This window comes from Talpa europaea (assembly GCF_964194135.1).
Source record: "Talpa europaea genome assembly, chromosome: 7".
NCBI classification, from domain to species: Eukaryota; Metazoa; Chordata; class Mammalia; order Eulipotyphla; family Talpidae; genus Talpa; species Talpa europaea.
In genome coordinates, this window is record NC_140074.1 from 11,045,041 (window position 1) to 11,067,961 (window position 22,921).

The 22,921-nt window shown below is 49.4% G+C and overlaps 1 protein-coding gene across 1 annotated transcript; it reads left to right on the forward strand.

The window, feature by feature from the left end:
- The first annotated feature begins 261 nt into the window (after window positions 1-261).
- CCL19 (C-C motif chemokine ligand 19) lies at window positions 262-1,917 on the forward strand. The gene is made up of 4 exons (XM_084236132.1): window positions 262-485; window positions 1,197-1,323; window positions 1,517-1,610; window positions 1,698-1,917. Exons 1-4 carry the CDS (start codon window positions 425-427, stop codon window positions 1,716-1,718), a joined length of 303 nt encoding a protein of 100 aa, XP_084092258.1. The 5' UTR covers window positions 262-424; the 3' UTR covers window positions 1,719-1,917.
- Window positions 1,918-22,921: the final 21,004 nt, after the last annotated feature.

Sequence of the window (22,921 nt, forward strand, 5' to 3'; positions counted from 1 at the left end):
TTTCTCTGAAGCTGACAGCACCAGACTTCGTGAGTCTCGGCCATGCTGCAAACTGCTTAGGTTCTCAGAGCCAAAGCCAAAGAAAGCAAAGAGGGGGGAAGCAATTGAGGGGGGAGAGGGAGGGCTGGGTCAGGTTCCATCAGAAAGGGGGGCAAAGGGGAATCCACAGAGGGGGATTTCTCAACAGAGAAAGCAAAAGTTCTGGGCTATAAATAAGAGGCAGTCGCAGCCTGAAGGCTCACACAGCCTTTCACACTTACATCCGCAGGTCCCCTCTCTGCTGCAAGGACAGCCGTGCGCTCCCCAGTGCTTCCTCTCCCTCCCAGTCTCAGCCTCGCACCTGCCACTGCACACGCCTGAGATCCCGCCATCCTCAGGAAGCTCATCCTCACCCACGGCTGTCCACCTGCTCTGCTCACGCTCCATGGCGCCCCATACAGCCGCACTGCTGGTCCTTAGTCTGCTGGCTCTTGGGCCCTCCCCTGGTAAGGCTGAGGGGGCGCTGGGGGGGCAGTGTGGGGGAGAGAGGTGGGGTTTCTAGATCTCAGACTACCTAGCACTGGATGTGACACTGAGTTAGGGCTGCATGTTTTGGTGAACAGGGGATTCCCTGGGCCCTATGAGTGTAGGTGTATCTGGGCCCCTGGATTCCCATGTGTCTGTCTTTTGTTGTGTCCCAGGGGCTATGGCTGTCCTTCTCTCTGCAGGCTCTCTCTCCTGCTGCCTCAGATTCCCAGGCAGAAGGAGAGAACAACATATATTTGCTTGAGGGGTGGGGAAATGGGAGACACTAAGACTAGGCATCAAAATATTTACTGCGTCATAAGGCCTTAAACACCTGTCTCCTGGGCCTGGGCCTAACCTCCACCCCCACCCTCCCACACCAATGCTGTGACCAGCATTAACTCTTCACTTGTGGGGAAGTTGAGAGCTCCGGGGAGAGAAGTTGGGGTTATTGTGGCAGCAGGGAGACCTATGTGGTGCTCAGAGCAGTGACCCTTTACCAAAAGGCTTAAAAAGACCTCAATACATTTGGCAACCAGCAGGGCCACATTAGTGCACACCGGTGTGGCAGCCTACACACACACACACACACACACACGCACACACACACAGAGTTGTCCTTAATCCCAGTTAGGGCTTCCCCTCCCAGGGCCCCTGTGCTCATCCTACCTTCTTTCGCTTCCCTACCCCAGCTCTGGGTGGGGCCAACGACGCGGAAGACTGTTGCCTGTCTGTGACGCAGCGCCCCATCCCCGGGTACATTGTGCGTGCCTTCCGCCACCTGCTCATCAAGGATGGCTGCAGAGTGCCTGCCGTGGTGTGAGTTATGGGGAGCAGCCCGTCTACCTCCTCTCCCGGCTCAGCCCCTGGCGATACCCCCACCTGCTCTCTCTCTTCCTGCCAAGTCCAACCCCTTCAGCGAAGTCCCTGAAACAGGCTCCCAGATATGGACCCCAGCCTCTGCCCAGCAAGCCGGGTTCCAACACTCCATTCTCTCTGTCTCTGGCTCCAGGTTCACCACACTGAGAGGTCGTCAGCTCTGTGCACCCCCAGACCAGCCCTGGGTGAACCGCATCATCCGGAGACTGCAGAAGAACTCTGCCAAGGCAAGTCTGACCTCCCAGCTCCTCTTCCTCTCTCTGAGACCTGCCCAAGACCCCAGCCCATGACCTTGCCTGACCTTTCTCCCCCAGAACAAGCACCACAGCAGTTAACCCAAGACCATCCCAGAAGGAGCCCTATGTCTGAGTGAAGGGATGTGCCTCACCACGGCCCTGAGGAGCCAAGGGCCCGAAGGGAGGAACCGGCCCTCCAGCTGCTCCGTGCAGGCGTGAGCCAGCGGAGTCAGTGCGGCGTGAACACAGAAGCAGCACGGCTTCTCGCTGCCCAGACTGCAATGCTTCCAATAAAGGCCACTCCCCACAGATCTGAGTGCTGTGTGCGTGATGTCTGTCCGGGAGGACTGGGGGAGGAAGGGGGGATGGAATGGCAGGATATATTTTCCACCCTGTAGCCTGAGCAACCTCCTCACCTACCTCCGCCTAACAGTGTTCTCTCCTCCAGCCCCCACAGTCAGGGCCCTGCCTGCTGTCTCCTCAGAGTCCTGTCATGCTCCATGGTTCAGTGACAGTTCCCTGAATAAGCCAAACTCTCTCATGCCTCTCAGATTTTCTCCCCAGGGCAGGTGCTCAAGCATCCAGATGTCTTGGGGATCAGGTGTCACTGGGGGGAAGGTAGTTGTGAACCCACTCTCATGGCTGGGGGGAGGGACAAGCCACCCACTTCTAATGACATGGGGAAAGTAGCCATCCATCATCCATGCTGCTCCCTCTGTCTGGAACAGTTCTCCACATGGCTTCCCACCGGGATCTAGACAGGTCTCCCTCGAGGAAGCCGTCCCTGACTCCAGGCCCGGTTAGGTAGCCTCCCTCATTCCAAGCTCCCAGGGACCCTTGGCAGCTTCACACCGAGCTATGATTGCTTGTTTGTACTGTCTGTGGACATGGCTCATGTCTATTTTGGCTTTCGCTCTCTTCCTAGTGTCCAGCACACTTACTGGCATAAGGTAGTTGCTCAGTAAATATTTGTCTTGAGAATGAATAAATATGTGAGGAAAGGCTTGGCAGCAGGGATGAAGGTCTATCTATCCACACAGAATCTGACCTGCAGGTCAGCTCTGTCCTCTGGCTCAGTCAGTCTGGTCCAGGTCCAGTCCCATGTGAGCAGTCCTAGAGCCTTGTTTCTCAGGGATACTGACAGATTTGGGAACCAGAGGTCAGAGATGGGAGAGAGCCCAGAGGGTGGAAGAAGGAGCAGCCAGGAGACATAGGCCCAGGACCAAGGTCTCCCTGGCCAGGAGAGTCATAGGGAAAGGGGGAGATTAAAAATCACTATGGGGGGCGGGGGTCACTGGTGGCGCAAGGGGTTAAGCACCACACTATGAAGCAATCCGCAGCCTCTGCAGCATGAGTTTGATTCCCGGCCGGCCAAGGAGCAACCCACATGGCGCAGCAGGCCTCTCCTGTCTCACCCGCTGCACCCCTCGGCAGTGTATTTCAGTCAGTCTGCCTGTTCTGCTCCCCACTCTGTGTCTGGTGAATCCTCTCACGCCCCACACCTCTGGCCTGTACCCCAGCTCTTGTATGCATAAATAAATAAATCTTTTAAAAATAAAAACTATGGGATGGGGGAAAGCCCTGTGATTCACTGAGTACCCTGCAGAGCTGCCCTGGGAGGAATGAACTTCTCTGGAGTTGAGAAGTCCCTTGGGGCAAGGGACTTCTCAACTGCAGCCTCTTAGGGTTGCTTTTGGGAACAACAAATCTATGCTGTTGGTGTTGGCTGGCAGCTAGGACACCAGGCTGTGAGTATCCTTACTTAGAAAGAAGGGCCTCATACCAGATGTGCCTAATCTGATAACAAAACCAAGTCTGTGCAAGCCTGTGCAGCTTCCCTGGGAAGGGGGACATGGTGAGGGGGTTGTGCCAACCCCTCCTCGCTGAACTGAGGCATGGCAGCCTCTTGCTCCCCTCTGCTCCCAGAAGTAGGTATTCAAAACCTCAGACATCCCATGTCTGGAATCACAAGGCGTGGGAAGGATGGGAATAGTTTACAAGCGCAACATCCATGGCTAGGAAGCTTGGCTTGGCTACCCAGGGGAAATTACCCATCCATTCATGCATTCACCCATCCATCCATCTAGCTGTCTCTGCATCCATTAGACTTCCATCCATCCATCCACCCACCCACCCACCACCTACCCACCCAGCCATTAATCTATCCATCAAGTCAACCAACCATGGAGGCCCAGAGGCCCCAGCAGTTGACACCCTGCAGACCCTGCACACTGCACCCCAGCGAGCAGAGGACAAACACAGGTGTGAGAAGGGCACATTGCATCAGATTCCTCTCAGTTCCCAGTGGTGCCAAGTAGAGGTCAGCTTGAGCCAGAACTAGACACAAACCAATCATCTGGACTCTCGGGAGGACACATAGAAAAGGGAAGGGGAGGTTAAAAGCCCTGAGGAAAGTGCTACTAGAACAGAGGACTGGGACATTTCACCCCTAACTGGGGGTAGAGGTCCTGGATTCATTGTCCAGCCCCCAGCCCCCCAGGTCTTGTTTCTGACTTTCCTTGTGTGACTCCAGGCAAGTCCCTTCCACTCTCCCCATTCCAAGGTCTTGGTTCCCCTGTCTGTTAGGAGGAGGTAGGAGGTTAATTTTTTTTAATTTATTTATTTATGCATACAAGAACTGGGGTACAGGCCAGAGGCACAGGCGGGGGGCGGGGGCGGGGAGAGGATTCACCAGAGACAGAGTGGGGAACAGAACAGGCAGACTGACCGAAATACACTGCTGAGGGGAGCAGCAGGCGAGACAGGAGAGGTTTGCTGTGCCATGTGGGTTGCTCCCTGGCCGGTGGCTGGGGATCGAACTCATGCTGCAGAGGCTGTGGACAGCTTCACAGGTTGCGTCCTAACCCCTTGCGCCACCAGGGAGGCCCAGGAGGTTAATTTTCAAGAGTCCCTCAGGGACCTCCCTGGTGGCGTAGGGGTTAAGTCTCAGCACTATCACTCCATTACTGCTGTGGCCTGATTTCGATCCCGGCCAGAGAGCTGACCCACATATGGCGCAGCAGACCTCTCCTGTCTTATCTGCTGCTCCCCTCAACAGTGTATTTTAGTCAATCCTCCTGTTCAGTTTCCCACTCTGTCTCTGGTGAATCTTATCACCCTCTGCACCTCTGGCCTATACCCCAGTTCTTTTTATTTTTTTATTTTTTACATCATTTTTCATTTCTGCACAATGTGTGCATTTTCATCTTGGTTATAGTCCCCATACAATTCCCATCCCCCCCTTATTTTTAAACTTTTGTTTTTCACAACTTTTTTTTTTTTTTAAAGATTTATTTATTTATTTATGCAAGCACTGGGTACAGTCAGAAGCGCGGGAGGGCGAGAGAATTCACCAGAGCCAGAGCGGGAAGCAGAGCAGGCAGAAGGACCGAAGTACACTGCTGAGGGGAGCAGCGGGTGGCAGGAGAGGTCTGCGCGCCATGTGGGACCCTCCTCCGGTGGCCGGGTAGCAGCCGGGGATCGAACCGGCACTGCAGAGGCTGCGGGCAGCTTCGCAACCCAGCGCTCAACCGCTGCGCCACCGGGAGGCCCCCCCCCCTTATTTTGATCTTACTCCCTCCCCCCCACCTCATAGTGTGTCTCTGGTTTATAGTTGCTTGTTGATTTTGATTTTTACTTTATTATAATTAGTCTTTTTCCTGGTCCCTTATTTAGGTTTTCTAAATTCCTGCTATGAGTGAGACCATCTGGTATTTTTCTTTTTCTTTCTGGCTTATTTCGCTGAGCATGATCCCTTCCAGCTCCATCCATGTTGCTGCAAATTGCATGAGTTTATCTTTTTTGATTGCTGAGTAATATTCCATGGTATATATGTACCACATCTTCTTGATCCAGTCATCTATTTTGGGGCATTTGGGTTGTTTCCAAAGCTTAGCTATTGTAAATAGTGCTGCTATAAACATAGGGGTGCAGGTGCCCTTTGGAATTAATGTTTCTGTGTCCTTTGGGTAAATACCTAAGAATGGAATTGCTGGATCATATAGAAGCTCCATCTTTAGTGCACCCCAGTTCTTATATGCATAAGTATGCATAAATTAAAAAAATAAATCTTTAAAAAAAAAAAAAAAGACTTGAGTCCTGAATCTTTGAGTCTCAGACTAAAATCAGAAATGTTTTCTTTTTCCTTTCCTGAGGCCTTGGGAGTGACACTCTGGATACAGTGGGGAAAGTGAGGCTTGGGTCAAGAGAATATAATCCAGGAGCTAATGAAGATGCATGAACAGCCTCCTGCTAGATCCTGGAGGTGTGGAGAACAACAAATATTTTGAGGAAGCAAGAAGCAAGCCTGCAGGGGTACACCCCAGAGCCTCTACCTCCACACTCCTCCTCCAGTCAGTGCCTGCCCTCCCCTGCTTCTCCCTCCCTCTTTTTCCTACCCCAAGCCCTCTGAACCCCTTCTGGGCACTGGGTCTTATCTCCCTACAAGATACATAAAGGCTTAGCCCTGCCATCTGTGAATTATCCCATTCCACCCAGGCATTCTCACCACTGTGACTCCATCTAACCAACACCTGCTCTCTGTCCCATGATGACTTGCTGCCAAGTGTTGTATCTGTTTATCCTGCATCCTGGTGGGCCAGCAGCCTGCCTGCCTACCAGAAAATGATGAGTTCTCCTGCTCTCTAAGGGGTAGTAGGAATTCCCAGCTCCCCAACAAGAATACAGGGGCCTTGCTACCTGCCTCCAGGTAGACACCTTCTTCTCAGGGCACATGATACCTGCTACAGATCAAAGAAGTGGATGATACTTCCCCCTGGGCTTTGGGGTGTAGTTCCCCACCCTGAAGACCTATGGGTCTAGCAGCCAACATCTACCTAGAAGGATCTGATATCCCTGCTCAGGAAGCTCCCAGCCTTGTTGTCCACCTGTGTGGTGGACAAAGAGCTCCCTGTCTTGTCCATTAATAGAGTTCCCAGGGGAAAAGATTAGGCCTTATCCATGTCCATTGAGAACATTGCCCAGCACAAGAACTGGCATGGAACAAGCCCCAGCATCCATTTGATTAATAAAAACTGGAATTGATCATGGCCCTTTCCTACCATGCCCCAGCCGCCACCACTCACACCTGGCACACATCCAGTTCTCAAGACAGTCTCAGTGCATGGGTAACTGTCTGCTCCAAGCCAGCCCCATACGGTTTTGATCAAATTTTCATCATCTCGTGTTTGATTTCTCGGTAAGCCCCTACCCCGGGCCCCCCTTCTGCAGCCTCCGGGAAACTCAGAAACAGCCAGAAAACTTTGGAACTAACAGCCTCACAAAGGAGCACAAACTTCCCAAGTGGGGAGTTTCCTCCAAGAGCCCCTCTAAGATCAGCAGTCACTTCACTGGTCAGAGAGTTTCTCCCATGGCCCCTAAGACTTCTCCTGGGAACATACGGCTCTGTATACCCACCAACTCAACGCCAGTGTTGGTAAGATGCAGAGAACTGCTTTGAGGGCTAGTACTGTTCTTAAGTTACAACCAAGGAAACCGAAATGCAGCCGTTAAGTAACTGGCCCACGTCTGAAAACTAATAATGTGGTAGAGCTTGGGTTCCTGCTTGGGCAATTTGGCTGCAGACTCTGTTCTCTTAGCTACTACACACGCCACTTTTCCGAGTTGACCCACTTCCTATATTATAATGGGGAATAACACAACAGGGCCAAGTGAGGGAGAGAGGGAAAACCATTCCTCTGCAGAGCTGACCATGTGCTAGGCGCAAAGCTGAGTCCTTCGTGTGCATAATATCCTCACATCCTCGAACAACCCCATGCGGTGGGTATAGCTAGTCACGTTGTATATGAGGAGACCTCCCAACTACACTCAACTAGTGAACAGAAGACCTGAGACTGCAGCCCAAGTCTCTCTCACCCCCATATTTGAGCTGAGGGCTGTGGGCTAGAGTGTCCAGTTGGGGTGGAAAGGCTCGGCTTGCTAGGAAGAGCGAGGACAAACTGAAGGCCTGAGGCAGGACCCAGGTGCTCGAACCCAGACACAGAGATGCCCCCTAAAGGGCCTCCAGGCCCAGGAGCCACACAAGCAGAGGAGAGCCAGCTTCCACAGAGCCTCAAATAGGAGGTGTAGAGGTCTGCTCAGGCCAATTTTTCCAAGACCCAAGCCGTGGAGGAGGGGATTAAGCCACCACTGTGCTCACCAGGGGAGTACTAGAGATAGGGACCTCCTGATGTTAAAAGACAGGGCCTCCCTGGTAGCATAGGGGTTAAGTCTCAGCACTATCACCACTATGTCCTGAGTTCGATCCCCAGCCAGGGAACTAACCCACATGTGGTGCAGCAGATCTCTCCTGTCTCCCCTTAGCAGTGTATTTCAGTAAATTCACCTGTTTTGCTCCTCACTCTGTTTCTGGTGAATCCTCTCACCTCCCCGCCCAGCACCTCTGGCCTATACTCCAGCTCTTGTATACATAAATAAATAAATCTTTTTAAATAAATAAATAAATATTTTTTAAAAAAGAGAAAAGGAAGAATGGAGTGGCAGGATTGGCAAATAGCAAGGCTAATGTAGGGACAGGACAAGGGGTCCAACACTTCTGGAAGGGGCACTTCTGGGACCTCTGCAGGACAGAACTATTCACTCTGGTATGGGCAGGATCATACTCCTGTAGGACTCGCTTCTGGGCCCTCTTCTGAGGGCCACTTCATCTCCTGAGTGGACAGGGCTGGGCAGAACAGGAGGAGGACTATGAGGAGCTGAGTAGAAGGGGCAATCAGACCTTACTACTCAGCTCTCCCCTCAGACCCCTGGCTCTCACCTTGAGGTAGAAGATAGGAGCTGCCCTGGGCTCCCACCAGGCTAAAGTAGGATGGCTTTAATCCAGCAGTTTCCACACTGCCCCATAGGGACCCTCCAAGACTCTGGGTCTCAAAATCACATTCCCTGGAGATCTGGACCCAATACCATCAAGACCCCAGTCACGTCACCACCTCATACCTGTCACACCATAATTTCAAAGATCTTCCCCCAAGAGAAGCCAGCCCTTCCTACCAAGGCCCAACACTGTCAAGCCCTCCATCAATTCAGGAAACCTGACAGGATATCCCAGTATCTACTGGTATCTCCATTGCTGACAGGACCCCCATTAATGTCAAGATTCCCCCAAAGCTTTCAGATCACCCTTCCTCTTGGGAAATCCTATCACAGTCAGAAACACCCCCAGCCTGTCAGGTAGGCTACACAACTCAGGGACAGCATGTTCCCTGTAGTTTATGTAAACAGCACCTCCCTACTACAGCAGCCCTAAGCGTCAGATTATCTGTTAGGGGCCCTGCCCAGCATTCCATGTTTTAGAGGATTTTCCTCCAGTCATCTCTCTGGACACAAGGCAAAGAATACAAAGGGCTACAGGGTGTGCCTACCCGGAGTTCATGCTATTCCTTCTAGACCATGTTTCAGAAGCTGAAAACTAGAGAATTCCCTGCCCAAGTGGCCCCAAGCAACTTCCAGTATCCATCAGGTCCTCTTCCTCAGACCTGCCCTTCTTGGGATGGACTGCGTGACTGTGATGTGCACACTACGGGTATCTAAATGCAGGGAGGTATCTAACTTCAGGGAACGTGGAATGAGCCTGTATAGGTGTGGTAGGGGTTTCCACCCCCAGGCACAGAGCCCTTTCATCGTGTGGGATGGACTGAGGGTGGAAAGAGGAAAGGTTAGCAAGAAAAGGGGGACAAGGCCAGGTTCTCTGTTCTCCCCTCACCACCTCCTTCCACTGTGGAATTTCAAGGAGTACAAGAATTCTAAATTTAAACTGGCCTTCAAGTTGTTTTGAATGTATGGTTTTCAAGGTAGGAAGATAGGTATATTTTTATTTGACAATTTGATAGCTTTTAAATATTTAGATAAAAGCTATATGGGCCTCCATTTGGATTGCTGCCACAAGCCCACAAATGTTAGGTGGTCAGGCTGCCAGATTCCCCCTCTGGAATCACAGCTACAGATGGCCCTGCAAAATGGACACTAGTTCCACCAGCACCCCGACCATCACCTCCGCTGACTGCTCCCTTTAACACCACTAGCTTCCGATTCACAGTCCTTGGAAAGATTCCCTGGAAAGCATCATTGTTTTTGATTGGCTAAGTCTGGGTCTTACGCCCACATCCTAGCTTCAAAGGGAATTAGGAAAATTAGTATGTGACCTCTGGGAATTCTAAAATGAAAAGCAAGTGCTATCAGTGACTAAAACTAATAGGAAATTCCACAAACAGAAAGGGATTAAGGGTGTGGACAGTGAAAAAAATGATAAATATTTCTATATCCCACCCTATGGCTATTCAATGGCAACACAGTACTTCCCAAAACCCTAGATATCTTTAAAATGTTAGGGTATCATCTAACAATATCACCTTTCTTACACAATCAAAGAATTCACTCCTCCCCAAAGGGAGACTATTCAGAGCCTTAGCAATTGGGCTGCCATTATAAAACACCACAGACCAGATTGCTTGGCCAACAGAAAATTTTTTCTCATAGTTTTAGAAGTTGTAAGTTCAAGATCAAGGTGCCAGCATTGTCAGTCTCTGGTGAGAACTTTCTTCCTGATTTTCACATGGCTGCCTTTTCACAGTACACTGCCATGGCAGTGAAAGGTATCTTTTTTTAAAAAGATTTATTTTTTTATTATGCATACAAGAACTGGGGTACAGGGCAGGGGTGTGGGGGGTGAGAGGATTCAACAGAGACAGAGTAGGGAGCAGAACAGGCAGACTGACTGAAACACATTGAATAGAGCAGTGGGAGAGATAGGAGAGGTCTGCTGTGCCATGTGGGCAGCTCCCTGGCCAAGGATCGAACTTGTGCCGCAGGGCTGCAGACAGCTTCTTAGGTTGCGTCTTAACCCCTTGCACCACCAGGGAGGCCCAAGAAAGGTGTCTCTCTTCCTCTTCTTATAAAACCACAGTTCTACCAGATTATGGCTCTATCTTCATGACCTCATTGAAACTAAATCACTTCCTTTAGGCACTGTCTCCAGATACAGTCACATGAAAGGTCAGAGCGTCAACATATAAATTCCGAGGAGACAATACATCTCATAGCAAAATCCATTCTAAATCCAAGATCTTGACGTAATGTCCATGCCCCCTCTGGTTTAGTTATATCATCTCTCTATTCTGCAATACCTAATATCACAACCAACTCACCTGCTTAGTCAGGATAGGCTGGGTTATGCTGCAAAAACAAATAACACCCAATCTAAGAGGCTTAACACAACAAAATTTTATTCATCATTCATACCAAATCTGCTCTGGGTATAGGCAGGTCTCTAGCATAGCTGTACTCCATGTGGTAGCTGAACATTCCAGGGTGCCTTGATCTTCTGGCATGCTCCTTCATCTTAACACATTTCCTTGATCATTCCAGCCAGGGAAAACAGAGTTTCCTTGCTTAACTACTTCTATCCACAAATGACACATGCCACTCCGCACACATTGGTCACACTGCATCACACGACTATGCCAACTACAGGCAATGATTGCCAGAAGAAGTAAATCAGGATCTTGGTGAGTAGCAGGACCTACTACAACAGCCTATGTTCAAGGATAAAATAAAGCATGGTTAAAGAAAATGAAAGTCAGTTAAAGAGAGAGACATGTCACAACTAGGAAAGAAATATGAATAAAAGGTCTAGTCTTCTGTTTCGAAATTGGTCCTGGGATTGAGCTAGCATTCGTTATTTCCTTCTTTTTTTTTTTTTTTTTTAAAGATTTTTATTTTTATTTATTTATTACACAAGCACTGGGTACAGTCAGAAGCGCAGGAGGGTGAGAGAATTCACCAGAGCCAGAGCGGGGAGCAGAGCAGGCAGAAGGACCGAAGGACACTGCTGAGGGGAGCAGCGGGCGGCAGGAGAGGTCTGCGCGCCATGTGGGACCCTCCTCCAGTGGCCGGGGAGCAGCCGGGAATCAAACCGGCGCCGCAGAGGCTGCGGGCAGCTTCGCAACCCGGTGCTCAACCGCTGTGCCACCGGGGAAGCCCCCGTTATTTCCTTCTTATACTAGTTTTCTACTACTTGTGACAAATCACGCCAAATTTAGAGACTTCAAATAACCAAGTTTTATTATCTCACATTTTCTGTAGATAAGCAGCCCAGGTCTGTGTTGACTTGGGTCCTCTCTCAATGTCTCAGCAAGCTGAACTAGGATGTCAGCCAGGGCTGCAATCTGATCTCAGACTTGCTATGCTCTTCAAAACTCACTGGGTGATAGTGGTTGGACTAAGGCTCTCAATTCCTAGAGCTACCTGCCACTCTGCCTGCTCTATGGCCCTCTCAACATGGCAGTTTGCTTCTGAAAGACCAACATGAGAGCATCTGATGCTGCTTATTTCTTATCTCTATATTCGTTTTTAAAGGGGTCACCTGATTAGGTCAGGCCCACCCAGGGTAATCACTCTTTTGACTAAATGATTGGGAACACTAATTACATATGCAAAGTCCCTTCATCTTTGCCATATGGCATAACCTAATCACACAAGTGTTCTCATCATAATTACAGGTCAGGAGGTCAAAGGGAACCCTTCAAAGGAAAAAGTTTACACAGGGCATGTATCCGAGGTCCAAGAATCTCAGAATTCTGTTGACCACACTTCCTCTATGACTTATTCCCTTTACCTCCAACAGGCACTTCAACTGTTGACATCTTATAAGAGCTAAGAGACCCAAGGAATATTAGCTCGTGATGGTACTGCCGGAGTAAGGTTTAGTGTTATTCCATTACTTTGACCACTGGGCATGCAATTATTAGTAGGTGCCCAAGTAATCCAGGTACTACCTAGGTGGCATCACACTCCTCCACAACCCCATTAGGTAGCAGCAGCCTTATTTCCCCCCTCAAGAGTCAGGATCAACCTCCCATGCCGATGAAATAACTCATTTCACCCTGCGGCATGAGAAGCTCAAGACATATTGACTTGGAGTAGGCGTGCTGCAAGTGTAAGCAACCTGCTGACCAAATTGGTACAATTTGGCAATCAGTCAGGTACTTCAAACACCACTAAGTCAGCTGAGTTCAAGGGCTGAGTAGAGACTGGCACTCCCACTGCCTTTAGTTTCTGCTCCCAATTCAAGGAAACCACTCCCCTCCCAGGAAAAATAGACAATAAATTATCTACTCACTAGAAAATGTTTCTTCTCCACTGTTATTCAGACCACCCTGAATAGGGTTTGTTTTTTTTTAAGATTTATATATTTATGCATACAAGAGCTGGGGTACAGGCCAGAGATGTGAGGGGTGAGAGCATTCACCAGAGACAGAGTGGGGAACAGAACAGGCAGACTGACTGAAACACACTGCTGAGGGGAGCAGCGGGCGAGTCAGGAGAGGTCTGCTTTGCCATGTGGGTTTCTCTCTGGCCGGCCAGGGATCAAACTTGTGCTGCATAGGCTGTGGATTGCTTCATAGTGCGGTACTTAACCCCTTGCACCACCAGAGAGGCCCCCGAATAGAGTTTTAATGCTCAAATGATCCACCCCAAGCTAGCCCAAGTAAATTATTCAGAACCATACAAACTGACTCCAAAATGGCCTTATGGGACCATGGTCCTAGGGAAATGTCCATGGGCCATGGCTATGGACCAAGGAAAAGGGTGGTTATGACTTGGCGTATGCATGCTGCAAAAGTAAGCAACCTGCTGACCAAGTTGGTACAGCATGGCAATCAGCCAGGTACTTCAAACACCACTAAGTCAGTTGAATTAAAGGGCTGAGCGGTAGAGACTGGCACTGCCACCGCCTTTACCACCACCACTATCAAAATGACTTCCCTATTGTCATTAGCTCCAATTTGTAGACCCAAGGGTGTATCTGACTGGCTAAACTAGACCACAGGCCCCCTCCCCCCTCCCTAGCTGCCCTAGAGACTGAAAATGTGAGTGTCTGGCCTATTGGGCATTTATGTGAAAAGGACATTCAAATGCTGGTCAGTCAAAAACAACAAAAGCCTGCTACAACAAACAAGTAAAATAATTTCACAACGAATGTTACGAAAGACACAATAAAAGGAACTAAGAAAGATTAAAAAAAAAAAAAAAGAGGAGAGGGCACTGACATGTCTTCATTTAAAATGGGGTAGCAAGGGAGGGACTCTTTGGGTAGGTGTGATATTTAAGCTAACACCCAAAAGAGAAGCCAGTCATTCAAGGAGAAAAGGCGAGAATGGCTGGAGCATGGTGGGCAGAGAAGAGAAGAGACGGTTCAGATGAGGCAGGACAGGGAGACTGGGGGTACCGTGACCTGAGTCCTTGCAGGTCACAAAAAGGAGTTTGGGTTTTTTATTAAGAGTGGTAAAAGAGGGCCTCCCCGGTGGTGCAGTGGGTTAAGCATAGCACTGTGAGGCTGTCCGCACCCTCTGTAGCGCCGGTTCGATTCCCCACCCTCTCCTGCCTCACCCACTGCTCCCCTCAGCAGTGCCCTTGGTCCCTCTGCCTGTTCGGCTCCCCGCTCTGTCTCTGGTGAATTATTTTACCCTCCCACGCCTCTGGCCTGTATCCCAGTTTTTTTTTTTTAATAGGTTTTTTTTTTTTTTATAGAGGCATTTTTTTTTTTTAATTTGTTTGTTCGTTCGTTTTGTTTATACACGCACTGGGTACAGTCAGAAGTGCAGGAGGGTGAGAGAATTCACCAGAGCCAGAGCGGGGAGCAGAGCAGGCAGAAGGACCGAAGTACACTGCTGAGGGGAACAGCGGGAGGCAGGAGAGGTCTGCGCTCCATGTGGGACCCTCCTCTGGTGGCCGGGGAGCAGCCGGGGATGGAACCGGCGCCGCAGAGGTCGCCGGCAGCTTTGCAACCCAGCGCTCAACCGCTGCGCCACAGGGGAGGCCCTGTATCCCAGTTCTTGTATAAATAAACAAATATTAGAAAAAAAAAAAAGAGTGGTAAAAGATTTTTGGGCTGCCCTGGTGGTGCAGGGGTTAAAAGACAGCGCTATCAAGCTACAGCCAGCCACTGCAGCATGAGTTTATTTCAGTAGCCTATTTCAGCAGATCTGCCTATAATGCTCCCCATTCTGGTGAATCCTCTCACCCCCTGCACTTCTGGCTTACACCCCAGTTCTTGTGTGCATTAATAAATAAATCTTTAAAAAAAGAGAGCGTGGTGAAAGATTTCATCAGAGGGGCGGCCTCTCATGAGCAGTTTAAGATCCTCCTGTATGTCTAGAAAATGGATTGTATAGGGAAATGGGAAGTGAGCAGGTGCTTCCAGTAGTCCAGGAGAGAAAAGCTGCTGGCCTGACCCGGGTGGTGGCAGTTGAAAAGAGAGTTCTAGGCCTACTTTATGAAACAGAAAAATGGGTTGAGATGATAGATTATACCTGGGGCCTGAGGAAAAGGGGAAAACCAGGATGACACCTGGATGGTTGTGACATTTCCTGTGATGGATGCCTAGAGGAGACAAGTCTGAAGGGAGATGCTGGGAATCAAAAGTTTGGTTGGAAATAAAGCCTGTGTGAGAGCCAAGAGGAAATCCCAGAAAGGCAGTTGGCACTGCAGGCAGGTCTGTGTGGCATCCCTGGCTCTTCTACCTGGTTCATCCCTTACTCTAGTTGGGCCCCAAGTAGTGGGCTTTCTACCTCTGCTTCTGGATTCTGTGCTTCTTTTGCAGCCCCACTGCTACAGCCCAGCTGTGACTTCAGCCTCCCTCCTCTGGCAGCTCCTAGGGGGTCCACAAGGTTCAGCTCAGGAATGTAGATCTGACCAGAACTCCCCCATTCCACCGTCCCCCTACACATGGCCTCTTACCAGTCATCCTTCCGAGCTCACCCACACTGGATTAATCACAAATCCCTGCGCTTCCTCTGAGTTCTTGTGCTTGCTGTGCATTCTGCCTGAAAAGACCTCCCTTCTAACCCATCCTCAAGATTTTGCAGAGCTCCCACCTCCATGCAGCCTCCCCTACCTTCCTCTGACCCTGCAGGGCTCCACATCTTCAGCTACACAGGTCACCTTAGTTTTGAGATCCGAACCCCTTGTCACCTGAGCTGCTCCTCAGCAAGCTCAAGCCAGGTTCAGGAACCCCAAGACCCAGAGTGGTCCAAATTGCAGGGAATGAAGAAAAGAGGGTTTTCGGGAAACCCTGGCAGTGGCATTACTTCAAGTTCCAGAGGGCAGGAGGCAGGAAAGGGTGTACTATTGCTCAAGAGGCCCCCTCCCATCCTGATGTCCTGTCTCCTCCGGAAGTCCTGTGCAATGTTCCACCCACACTTGGGACTACAAAGCCAAGCTCTGGCCCTCTGGCTGGGTGAGAACAGTCTGGATCTGGACACAGGGTTTGGAGAAGAATGGGATATGAAGCAGACCCCCTCCCAGGATCAGGGACTTTCAGGGGCTGAGTCATCCGGTTTCTTGATCATTTCCAGCTCCTTCCTGGAAGCAGATAGCCCCCATTTCTTCAGGCTAGAACTCCCCCCTTTCACAGCCCAGGAGCCCCATATTCTCTTTTCCATAGGCACTGGATGCCCCCTGCCGGCCTTGCGAAGTTGAGAGTCACAAAGGGATGGAATGAACAAGCAGCCAGAACACACAAACACAAGTGCCACCTGCATATGTCCATACCCATATGGACACATGCATGCAGACATATAATCAATCACATAATCACTCATGCATCAAAGACATATCACAGACACTGGATCATAGTCCAGACCTAAGGACACAGACAGCACACATACATAACACACATAGTCATGGCATACAAACACACATAAACACAATCTGTTGTCCTAGAGAAGGGTATTTGGGAGATATAGGTTGAAAATTCAGGGGCCTCCCTAGTGGCACAGGCGACTGAGCACAGAGCTGTGAATCTGTCAGCGGCCTCTGCAGCGCCAGTTCAATCCCCACCGGCCTCGGAGCAACCCACATGGCAAGCAGACCTCTCCTGTCTTGCCCGCTGCTCCCCTCAGCAGAGTGTTTCATCGGTCTGCCTGTTCTGTTCCCCGCTCTGTCTCTGGTGAATCCTCTCACCCTCCTGTGTATCTGGCCTGTACCCCAGTTCTTATAAAAATAAAATAAATATTTTTTTAAAAAAAAAAGAAATTCAGGGCTTCCTGGTGGTGCAGGGGTTAAAGCGTTGTCAAGCTATCTCCAGCCACTGCAGCACGAGTTCGATCCCTGGCCAGAGAGCAGCAACCCACATGGCACAGCAGACCTCTCCTGTCTTGCCCTCCTCTTGCTGCTCCTCTTAGCAGTGTATTTCAGTAGATCTGCCTGTTTGCTCCCCACTTGTCTGTGGTGAATCCTCTTGCCCCCCACCTCTGGCCTGTACCCCAGTTCTATGTAAAAATAAATAAAATCTTTTAAAAAGAAAAAAGAAAATTCATCTGGAGAATAAGGTGCTCTCTTGGGTGGTAGACTTAATAAGAGGATGGCTAAAGTGCTTCTAAACCTCCATTAAGGGGCCTGTTAACTAGACAGCCCTTTGTTTTGCTGAGCCCTACAGTGTTTTAGGTTTGGAACAATGTAGATAAAAGTTGGGGCAGAGCTATTAAAATAAGAAATTTGAAGCTTGTAAGAGGCTAAAGCTTATTCTTAGAAGCTGGACTCCTAAACTCAGCAAGCCAGGCTGAGCTGTCTTCACTGCATCCCGAGATACTCTTAAACATTTAAAGAGGCCTCCTGATACTTGTAATAAAAGGAAGGTGGTGAATGAGGAAATGAGATGGCCCTAACTCTCACTGAGTGCTCACTGTCAGTCAGACACATTTGGCCCTCACTAGATACACATTATTCCTATTTAACAGATGAGGAAACTTTTGGAACAGAGGGAGCCTATTCTGTCCAAGGTCATAAAGTCAGATTCAGACAGAAGAGTTTGAGTATAACAACCTGTTATTTCTATTACTTAGTAATGACACGTGCAAGATATACATGTTTCCACTCTATTCTCAGGCTTCTAACAACAGATCACATATGTATTCCCCATTGATCCAGAGCAGGGATTGGCAAACTATGGTCCGAAAACCAAATTTAGCCTGCCACCTGATCTTATAAAGTTTTGCTGCAATACAGCCATGATTAATCATTTACACATTATCTGGAGCTACAACATTTACCTTTAATCATTTACACAGTTCTGGAGCTACAACAGCAAAGCTGAGTGAACGGTCATAACAGAGACTGTGTGATCAGCAAAACCTTAAATATTTATTGTCTGGACCTTTACAGAAAAAGTTTTCCAATGCCTGATCTAAACCCAGCCTCAGAATTGGATTCAGCCAGTGAGACAAGATCTATCGCCTTCAGTACGTTGGCATTAAAGGATGGGCAACTAATTAAGTGAATGGGATGGGTGGATGGATGAATAGATGGACGCACGGACATACATAGCTAGAACATCAGTTTTGCTCCAAATACCAATGTTCTGCCATTTATAAGCTGGAAACCTTGGGAAAATTAACTTTTCTGGGTTCTAGGTTCCTTACCCATGAAATGGGATATTACAGCATTATCATCCAGGACTATTTCTGTTGCAAATCACAAAAACCCAATTAAAAGTAGTTTAAGCAAAAAGATAAATTTGTGATATAACAGAACAAGCTCCATTAAGATTTAGTTTACTTGAATCCTGCTAAGAGTTTAAATGATGTTATCTCTATCTCTTAACTTCTAATTCTTTCTGTGTGGGGGCCTCATTCCTGTTACAGACAGGCTCTTCACAATAGCATATCTGCTATTATGGCCACTACCAGCCTTAAGTCTAAATTTTTATAGTGGGTGGCATTATTTTATTTATTTATTTATTTGTTTGTTTGTTTGTTTTGTTTATACAAGCACTGGGTACAGTCAGAAGCACGGGAGGGTGAGAGAATTCACCAGAGCCAGAGTGGGGAGCAGAGCAGGCAGAAGGACCGAAGTACACTGCTGAGGGGAGCAGCGGGCGCCAGGAGAGGTCTGCGCGCCATGTGGGACCCTCCTCTGGTGGCCGGGGAGCAGCCGGGGATCGAACCGGCGCCGCAAAGGCTGCGGGCAGCTTCGCAACCCAGCGCTCAACCGCTGCGCCACCGGGGAGGCCCTGGGGGAGAAGTTTTCTAAGGGAACCATTAAAAGTACAGAAAAGTATCTGCACAAAAACATTTCTCATAGCACTCTACAGATTTGTCATGAGACAATGAATTTAAAGCATTTAGCATAAAGCATATGGCTGAAGCATACATTTAACCATTGTCCAGTTATTAATGTAGCCATTCATCCACTTACCAGTTATGGCACTTAAACATCAAATGTTAATTATTACCATCACTGATAAATACATGAATAGATACATCAATAAGTGAGTTCATTATAGAGAATTATTGAATCTGAGAAGGGTTTGTGAGGCCTCCTGGTGTTTCAAGTGATGTCGTACATCAATAAATGGATAATGGTTAAACATGGATGAGTAAGTAGAGAGGAAGATATGAAAAGACTGATGTACGCAATTCTAGTTGGATACTGACCACTCAGAACTGTCAGATGGGCATAGTCCTCAACAAGCCTGCCCCAAACTTGAGTGCCAGTCACTAGTGGGATCTTTAGGCCACTACATCTTTGACCAACTGGCTACAACTGCAGGAGGTTCCCACAACCCCCCTCTGATTCAATAATTCACCAGAATGAAGGCTCAGTCTCCCAAGACCACCTGATGTCAGTAGCAAGCCCAGACTATATACCCTGGGCCTCCGACTGACTGGCTACATAAATTAGAGATTCCCAAGATTCCCTCCTCAGATTTGATTCATTTGCTAGTGATTCTCAGAACTCAGGAAACCCATTTACTCACTAGGTCACCAATTTATTGCTAAGGATAAACAGGAACAGCCAGATGGAAGAGATGCATAGGGAAAGGTGAGGGCAAAGAGCAGGGAGCCTCCATGCCTTCTCCACACACCATCTCCCCAAATCTCCACATGCTCACAATCCAGTAAGCTCTCTGAAGCTCCTCCTTTTGGGAGGTCTGGGGTGAAACTGGAAGGTCCAACTCTCTCACTCCAACTTAGTGTCCCAAAAAATTACCTCATTAACATAAAAAGGCACACCTTTATCATTCTGAACACCTAGGAAATTCCAAGGTTTCAGGGAGCTGTGAGCCAGAAACTGTGGATAAGGAATAAGGACCAAATATGTATGAAAAATATATTTTGGTCATTTAAATAACTAAATTATTTCTTACAAATCATAATACCACACCATGTTTTCACCAACCTGGAACTTCCATGAGCTTTGGTGTTCAGAGTTTTTATGGAGATGTCATTATATAACAGTCATGATTGGACAGTTGCCACATCACCAGCTCTCCTTCCCTCCCTAAAGGTCAGGCTGGCTCTAAGTCCCAACTCTCTATCACGTGGTTGGTCTTTCTGGTGACCAGGCCCCATCATACCATCTCATCTCTCAACATAAACTCAGGTGTGATCCAAGGGGCTCATAAATAAGAAAGGCATTCCTATCACTTGGGAAATTTCAAAGACCTAGCCTCCCTCTCAAGAACCAGGGACAAAGGTTAGTCAAATTCTTTTTTTTTTTTTAAAGATTTATTTATTTATTTATACAAGCACTGGGCACAGTCAGAAGCACGGGAGGGTGAGAGAATTCACCAGAGCCACAGTGGGGAACAGAACAGGCAGACTGACGAAATACACTGCTGAGGGGAGCAGCGGGTGCGGCAGGAGAGGTCTGTTGCGCCATGTGGGACCCTCGCTGGGGATCGAACTGGCGCTGCAGAGGCTGCGGGCAGCTTTGCGGCCCAGCGCTCAATTGCTGCGCCACCAGGGAGGCCCTACTCAAATTCTTTAGGATACAACAGAAGGGAAGAAATTTCTGAACATAAAAAAGGAAAGCTTCAGGAAGCTATGAATAGGAGATAGCCACCATCTCACACAGGCTTACAAAGGCACCCTCACGTCACTCTTCTGTTCCCCTCTCCCATCCAGCCTCACACACAGTCTTGCACAAATTCCACACAAGCAGGTCTCCTGCCACCCACACACTTGCTGCTCTCAGAGTCTGCCCATTTGTCCATCTCTATCCATCTCCATGGCCTCTTGTGCAGTCCTGCTCCTCCTCAGCATACGGATTAATTGGTGCCCCTGCAAAGGGAAGGGGATAAAATGGTAAAGTGAAGTCATCGCAAGAATCAGTGCATTGGTCTCAAGTGAAGGAGACTGAGTTCCGGTCAACATTCAGGTCCAAGTGTATCTGTGAACATGAGAGTGTACATGTACCAAATGGCTGTTCCGTTGTGAGTGTGCCTTCCTGTGTAAATGTGGATCTAACTGCATTACATTTATTCCTATGTGGCGTGGGGTGGGGGTGTGCGATGCAGGTGTTCCTGTTTCCTGTGCACCAGTGTGTGCACTCTAGCTGTTCTATGTGTATCAGTGTTTGATATCCTAGGGCCTCTGGCTGCCCTTTGTGCTAGAGGCTCTGTCTCCCCTAGCCTGAGCTTCCAGAAAAGGAAGAGGATGGAGTATGAGGGTGAGGGAGAGAGGAACACAGGTTTCCTGATTTCCAGTCATGGGTGTGACCTTCCCACCTATGGTCCCACCTATGGTCCCTAATGTTAACACCAACCCTTGGCTCTGAGAGCTGACAACTCTGAAGACTTTGTCTCTTGATGAACCAACATCCCAATTCCTGGGAACATTTCTGGTGCCTTTTTGTTCCATCTCCTCCTCAAGGATGGTCACAGGGTACCATAGCACGGTGAGTAGGCTCCTCCCTCCCAACCACCTCCTCCACCACCTGGATTACACTCACCATCTCATTTCTCATCTCCTGCTGAGTCCTCCCCACAAATAACCCACTAAAACAGGTTCCTATACGTGATCCTCAGCTTCTGGGAAGCTGTGTTCCAGTGCTGTTTTATTCTTTCTGACGTCAAGCTCACCATGCTGAAAGGTCATCAGCTCTGAGCACCCCCAGACCAGCCCTGGGTGAACCACATCATCTGGAGACTGCAGAAGAGCTCTACCAAAGCAAGCCTGACCCTCCCTAGCCTGACCTCCTCCTTCTGAGACCCTGCCCAAGACCCCAGCCCATGACCTTGCCTGACCTCCCTCCCCCAGAACAAGCACCACAGCAGCCAGCACACAACTGTCCCAGAAGGAGCCCTGTGTCTGAGTGAGGGGATGTGCATCACCATGGCCCTGAGGAACCACAGACCTGAAGGGAGGACCAGTCCTCCAGCTCCTTGGCACCAGACCTGAGCCTGCCGGGCAGGTCCCGAGGGATCAATGTGATTGTGAGTGTGGTGTGGCAAGACCTTCTCCACATACCCAGATGGCAAAGCTTCCAGTAACGACCAACTGGCACTCACAGATCTGTCAGTCATTTGTCCATCTGTGGTCCAGGCAAGGGAAAACAAGTATGAGAAGAGGATGGGAGGCGAGGGGAGGGGGGTAGGCATATCCAGTATCCACACTGGAGCTGGAGAAGTTTCAATTCACTCATTTCCGTCACTCTCCCCTAGAGTCCAGCCACAAGCTCTCTTCCTCCCTCCCCAGCCAACTGGGGCAGCTATTGCTAATCTCCCACATGGATCAGTTGCTCTTTCTGGGCTCTACCATAACACTCTCTACTTCCCCTGCCAGTCTGCTATGTTTATTATGATCATCTCTTTCCATCCCTCCATCTCCAGCCCACATGATACGCTCTCTGAGGGAAAGACAGCCTGTCTTCATTACTGCTGTATCTCCACGCCCAGCACATAAGTGACAATAAACATTTGCTGTCTGAATGCGTGTAGAAACAAAAATCCCAGGCAGGTAGGGCTCAGTTCAGAGGGAGGGCTGTAACCCTCTGGCGATTAAAGGACTAGTCCACCGCCACTCGGCCAACAGGTATTTCTGTAACCTGGTCTGCCCAGACTGGACTCTCTCCGGACGCCTAATCCTCCTCATTCCGGGGTCATACAAGTGAACTGGAGCAGACAAAAAAAGGCAAATGGGCAGGGCAGAAGCCAAGAGGCGACTGGAAATCTGCACTGGACAGGGCCCAAAGTTCTCTTCTTGCTGCCTGGCGCCCAGATGTCCCCCTCCCAGGGTGGAGATCCCAAATCTAACCCCATCCGTGCAAAGGAGGGGCCTGTGCCCCGCATCTTAATAACAAACCCCAATTCCGGAGCTTCAGCTAGCTAGGGGTGCTGCAGGCGCTAGCTCCGCCCCTTCAAGTGACACTGACCCCGCCTCCACGCAGGCCGCTGGCCCCGCCCCTTCCGGCTACCAGGCGGGCCCCGCCCCTCCTGCGAGAAGGAGTCCCTGTGACGTCACGATAACGGTTTGTTTCCGGGGCGGAGCCAGGGAGGGCGGGAG